The sequence below is a fragment of the Carettochelys insculpta genome, chromosome 9, assembly GCF_033958435.1.
Source record: "Carettochelys insculpta isolate YL-2023 chromosome 9, ASM3395843v1, whole genome shotgun sequence".
NCBI lineage: Eukaryota > Metazoa > Chordata > Testudines > Carettochelyidae > Carettochelys > Carettochelys insculpta.
Window position 1 is genome coordinate 14,194,050 of NC_134145.1, and position 6,000 is coordinate 14,200,049.

At 44.4% G+C, this 6,000-nt stretch overlaps 1 protein-coding gene across 1 annotated transcript in view; it reads left to right on the forward strand.

Annotated features, from left to right (window-relative positions):
• Window positions 1–5,657, forward strand: part of C8A (complement C8 alpha chain) — a 34,356-nt gene extending 28,699 nt beyond the window's left edge. The window contains 2 exon segments of the mRNA XM_075002809.1: window positions 3,253–3,475; window positions 5,275–5,657. Of these exon segments, the coding sequence (XP_074858910.1) occupies window positions 3,253–3,475; window positions 5,275–5,426 (375 nt within the window). The 3' untranslated portion in view covers window positions 5,427–5,657.
• The last annotated feature ends 343 nt before the right edge of the window (window positions 5,658–6,000 follow it).

Sequence of the window (6,000 nt, forward strand, 5' to 3'; positions counted from 1 at the left end):
CTGGATGTCTAATTCGTGAGAGTATTAACAAATACCTATCTCCTACGTGTTATAAATAGTAATATAAATTTGTTCAACAGCAAGAGTTCTAGTTTTAGGCTATCTGAAATGACCTGGAAAGGGGGTTAAAATGGTTGGAGTTAAAAACTGTAGATGAGACACAGTTCTTCAAAATAGTTTGGTCTCAAAGCAGATAGTGAAGAGTTACAAAAGAATCTTACAGCACTGAATGTTAGGAGTCATTAGCGAAAGGGATAGATAGCCAGACAGAAAATATCATACTACTGCTCAGTACATACATGGTACACCCACCTTTTGAGTACTGCATACAGATCTCATCATCCCATCTCAGAAGCGTTATATTGGAAATGGAAAGGGTGCAGAGAAGGGCAACGCATATGATTAGGGGTATGGAATAGCTTCCACAGGAGGAGAGGTTAAAAAGACAGACTTTTCAGCTTAGAAAGTAAATGATTAGTGGGGATTTGATGGAGGGCTATATAATCATGACTGGTGTGGAGAAATGAAAAGGGAGATCTTATTTACTTAGCACATAACGCAAGAACTATGGATCACTCAATGGAATTAATAGGCAGCAGATTTGAAACAAAGAAAAGGAAGTACTACAGGTTGCCCCTCTCAAAACCAGAATTCTCTCATCCAGCAACATCCATCATCCAGCAGGACCAAGGATGTTACTAGATCGGAATGCCCTGGCTGGGAGACTGCTGGGAGAAGGGTGGGTGGCAGCCAGCCCAGTGACAGTGGGGCTTGTGGCCCTGTGCAGGGAGGGCCAGGGGCTTTTGTTCCTGGTTGGAGATGCCTCAGCAAGAGCTGGAATTGGCTCCCAGCCAGTGCTGGAGCCAATCTACTAGGGGCCAGCAGCTGGGCCTGCAGGTGAGCAGGGTTGGGACAGCAGCAGATAAGGAGGCTGCTGGGGCTGGGTGGAGAAAAGACAAGGGACCTCCCTTCATCTTGGAAATTCCCTCATTCTGGATGGATCAGGTCCTGAGATTGGCAGAAGAGGGTGGTGCAACCTGTACTTCACACTATACACAGCCAACCTGTGGAACCGTGCCAGGGATATTATGAGGGCCAAAACTATAACAGTGCTCAAAAAAGAGTTCACAGAGCATAAGTCCACTCATGGCTATTCGCCAGGCTGAGCTGGAATGCAAAACCATGCTCTGATGTGCCCCTAGCCTCTGTTTGTCAGAAACTGGGCATGGGTGACAGAGGATGAATCACTTGATAGTCGCCTGGTCTGTTCATTCCCTTTGAAGGGCCTAGATTTGGGCACTTCCAGAAGTCAGGATACTGGGCTCACTGGACCATTGGTCTGATCCAGTATGGCTGTTCCTAGGTTCTACTCCATGCCTTTATGAAAAAAAGAATACCTCTTTTCAACTGAGGTGCCAAGAACATGGAAATGGGAAATCATCGTACCTCAACAGGTGATCTGTCTTCTCAGATCAGAGTTGAAGCACATTGATGGGGCAATATGAGGAGGCTGTTGCCATTGTCTCACCTCTGATTTGTAAACCCAGGGTTGTCGCCCTGACACCTATGTTTATTTAACAAGAATAGGACATTATGGGTGACTATTCTACAAGGACACGCAGCTCAATGGTAGTTGACTAAGTGCACTCACATCACAAGATTAGGCTTCAGATTCACCTAAAGTCAAACCAATTAAATTACTGCCACTGGATTCTCCATTCAGAGGACCTGGTCTGTGACTTGTGTGAGGCCTACTGATGTCAATGAACCATGGGTGTTTGCATTCTTGATAAGGAAAAGCAAGGTTTTTCACTCATTTACAAGTAGCTTATTCGTGACCAAGGAGGGACCAAAACCAGAATATTTCCAAATCTTGTGTGTCCAATAGACGGAAACAAGGATATTACAGTCAAAGTGTTACAGAGCCCTGAGTGCTTCAGTTGTCCAATGAAATGGGGACCATCTAGGTAATTGTACAGATATGGCATTGTGCTACTCAGTTGCCATTTCCCTCATTCTAACATAAGAGAACATCTCCCTCTGACTTTGGCAACGGGGCGGGGGGTAGAAATTAGTGAGAAGGTAGAAAGGAACCCAGAAGCAGGAATTAGCTACACTTCACTGGATAAATAGGAAATTACAGAACTTTCTGCCATGTTGACAAAATGGTCTGTTTAAACACAACCACTCTCAGTCACAGCTAAGCATTCTGCTGCATGTTATCCACCCTCCAGTACAAATTTCCATCATCTCTGGGCAAAATTTGCTGCAATTTTCTAGTAACTCACCTGGCAATCTCCCAGTTGGCTGCTTTAGGCGCACTGCAATTGCTTGCTGAACAGGAGTGAGTTCAGGCTGCCAATAAGCACTTGTATCCACTTGAATGCCTCTTATCTTTAGCTCATTTTTATTTGCTAAAGGGTCTTGTGCACATTGTTTTTTAATTTAATTTTATTTTTTAAAAGCCTTTCTTAAAGCCACATAGGAATCCTGAGAAAACATTTTCTAAGTGTAAAGCTGACAGAGCTGGGTCAGTCGGCAGATGGGATTGAACCTGTGACCTTCAGAGCTAAAGCAATGTGCCTTGACTACATGAGCTAAAAGCCAACAACTTATTTGGAAGCAGAATCAAAGGGGTGCATGCAAGTTCATGAACTGAAATCATTCCAAAATTACAAGGGCTTTAGCCACCTCTAATATTGTCAGTGGGACCGACAGGCTCACTGGGCCCTGGTCAATCTGGGTAGGAGTGGGATAAGGATGGCTCTGACCCCACCCCCTGGAGGGCATGGCCTCAGGTGACAGGATCAAGGCTGGAACAGGCCTAATCCAGGTGGCCATCAGTGCTGTCTGGAGTGCACATCCCCTACTACAGGCAGCACTGCCCAGAACATGCTGCACAGGACTCCAGTGGTTATTTAAAGAACGCTGGGCTTCCAGCTGCCACTGCTAGCTCAGTAGCAGTAATGGCGGCTGGGAGCCCTGAGCCCTTGTGAATGGCTGGGCCCTGGAGAAACAGCCTGCTCTCTTTGCCACCTCCCCCGCTTCATTGGCAGGCCTGAATGTTGTACATATGTCTATGTAAGCAACTGGTTTCTTTGGCTCTGGATTTCTCCAATAAATGTCCCAAACTCTATGACTGCAGTAACCTATCGGCTGAACAATAACCATTAAATTGAAGCCCCCACTTTGTCCACCCACCAAACCAATTACAGTCCATCACAGCCACACCCTCTCTTCTGGTCCACGCAGCTACAGCCCATACATGAAATCCTCCGCAGAAGCAACCTTGAGAATATTGAAACAAAGAGACAAAACCTGAAAAGGGCTCTGGACGATTACTTAGCCGAGTTCAATGCCTGCCACTGTGGCCCTTGTCAGAACAACGCGGAACCCATCCTTCTTGGGAATGCCTGTGTTTGTCAGTGCGCACCGGGGTCTGAGGGCCCTGCCTGTGAGCAGACCAAACGCAAAGGTAGGACAACAACCTGCAGGCCTGGTGGAGAGGCAGCAGTTTTGTAGGGGGAGGGAATATGAACTGCTTTCTCACTCTGGGCATTGTTACGGGGTAGCTATTTGAATCCATTTGTCAGTCAACCCTTCACTTCTAAATCATTTGCCAAGCCCTCTTAGGGGCTTTACAAATAAGTACAATTAATGGTTCATGTCATTATTATAAATAAACCAGGTTAAACAAGGGAGGCTTTAAAAGTTAGAGGTGGATCAGCACCACACATTGGCAGAGACAGCAAAGTGTGACCTGAGGAATAGCAGCTGGCTAAAGGTTTAGTAACCAGAGTCTTTGCCCTGCTCCATGAGTATCATCAAGGGCTCAGCTTTTGTAAGCCTTGATGCACTGCTCCATGTATAGAAGGCAGGTATCGGTCACTACAATAAGTCAGATTAAATTGTCCTTCTTTGATGGATACCAGCATGATCTCAAACACATCATGAAAAGGAATCAATCACCAGCAAGCCTGGGGAAATGTGCCTGACCCAACCCAAGCATCTAGCTGCAGCTGTAAGTTGCACTGAGCCCGTGAAATATGATCTGACTGGAGGTTGGATCAACTCTTCAGTGTCAGACAGAAATGATAACAGGCAGAAAGGTGGAAATTGCCTTTAAATGGTGGAACGCTGATCTCTATGGAGACTGAAAGGAGCCATTACACCCAGATGGTCTTCATTGATCTGTGCATTGCTGGAAGGAACTAGACTTTGAGTCATCTGACACAGGTGCCCTTGAGAAACTGATTTGCATGAGCTAATGTGATATCCACTTTTGGACCTCTGCTACGCAGGAGGATACTGTAGGTATTACAGTGATGGGTTATAGTGCAAAACCCTGAGAGAGGGAGAGTAGACTTAGGATGCTTGATGCTAGTAGTGACTAAAGGTCAGATTTTCAAATGCATTTAGTCACCTAAAGCTATAGATAGGCGTTTACGTGCTTTTGAAAATCCCATTAGGTGCCTAACAGTGATTGAAATCAATAGGAAGTAGGCCTGGGGTCCACGACATTGGAAGACTCATGCCTTGGTAATACAGATAGCAAAAGCATCTAGGCCCATCAGGATTTCAGAGCAACCTTCAACCCAACTGGATTAATATAGTGTCTGTGATACACAGAGACCAGTTGAGTAAATAAAAAATAAATGCAGTGACAGCCCCATCATGTGCTCCCATCAATCTAAAGAGACACCATAATCTATAGTATTGAACTCTGCTGACAAGTCAGAGTAGACCATAATGAAAAAGCCCCGAACTGACCCTTCCACAAAGAATCTCTGCTGAGCTTCTCCAGGCAGCATTACTATGATGAGCTGTCTGGAACAAGACTGAAACTTTTAGCCTTTTAGAGGTGAGTCAGATGAAACACTGAGACACATCACAAATTGCTTGGGAGAGAGAGGTCAGCCATCAAATTATCAGAGAGACAAAATAAAAAGCAATGAACTACCAGACTGAATAGGGTAAATATTTAGATGACGCTATTTTCAAAGTGCCATTGATCCTTGCAACAATCCTCCATGCTAATTAGGTCTCAGGGATGCAGAGGGAGGAAGCAATGTCAGAGCTAGGATTAGAACTCTGGTTAAAGAAAAAGTTTATCACTGAAGTCTCTGACTCACTCCAATAGGAATATTAAGTTGACTTTACACCAGCTCTCCAGTGCAGCATGCCACTGCCAAGAAAGCAATTTTGGTTTCAGCTGAGAATCGCTTGTGGAATGAAACCTATAACCTAATGTATTTTTTTAAAATCATTTTACAGGCACTAAGACAAATGGTAGCTGGAGCTGCTGGTCACCCTGGACTCCCTGCCAGTCTGGAACGAAGAGACGTACAAGACAGTGTGACAACCCAGCCCCGCAAAACGGTGGAAACTGGTGCGTTGGAAAGAGTGTGCAAACCGAGACATGCTAAGAGCTGCCTAGATCTGGGACAGGGGTTGTTAACCCCAAGATCAAGAGGAAACCTTTTTTTCGAATTTGGTAAAACACTCAATAATTCAAGAGTAGCAATGCATGTGAATTTGAGAGTCCTTAATAAATAACATTAAAGCACACTTTTTGTAACCCCTATTTTATGAACAGCACACCCACATATCCCACAAAGCACTGCACATATTGAAGGGGGAGTTATCCAGTATTTGGAGATCACATATCATTTGCTATTTAGATATGAATTTTTCATTGTTGGGCTTTTAGCTGTTCACTAAAATATTAAAGAATATCAGGTGTTTGTTTTGTTTTGCTTTGTTTTTTAACTTTGCAATTATAGCATCAGGAGCCACAAAAAAAAAAAAGTCCTTAAAGAGACATGTGGTTCCAGAGCCACAGGTTGCAGACCCCGGGCCTGGGATAAGATATGACACTAATCAATGGGAGCATATGGTAGATAGTATTTTGCATAGTGGCTATAACTGCTACTACAGTAACCCTGCTGAAGTCAATAGAGTTACACCAGTGATAAATCTCGCCTTTAGTTTTCATTCATG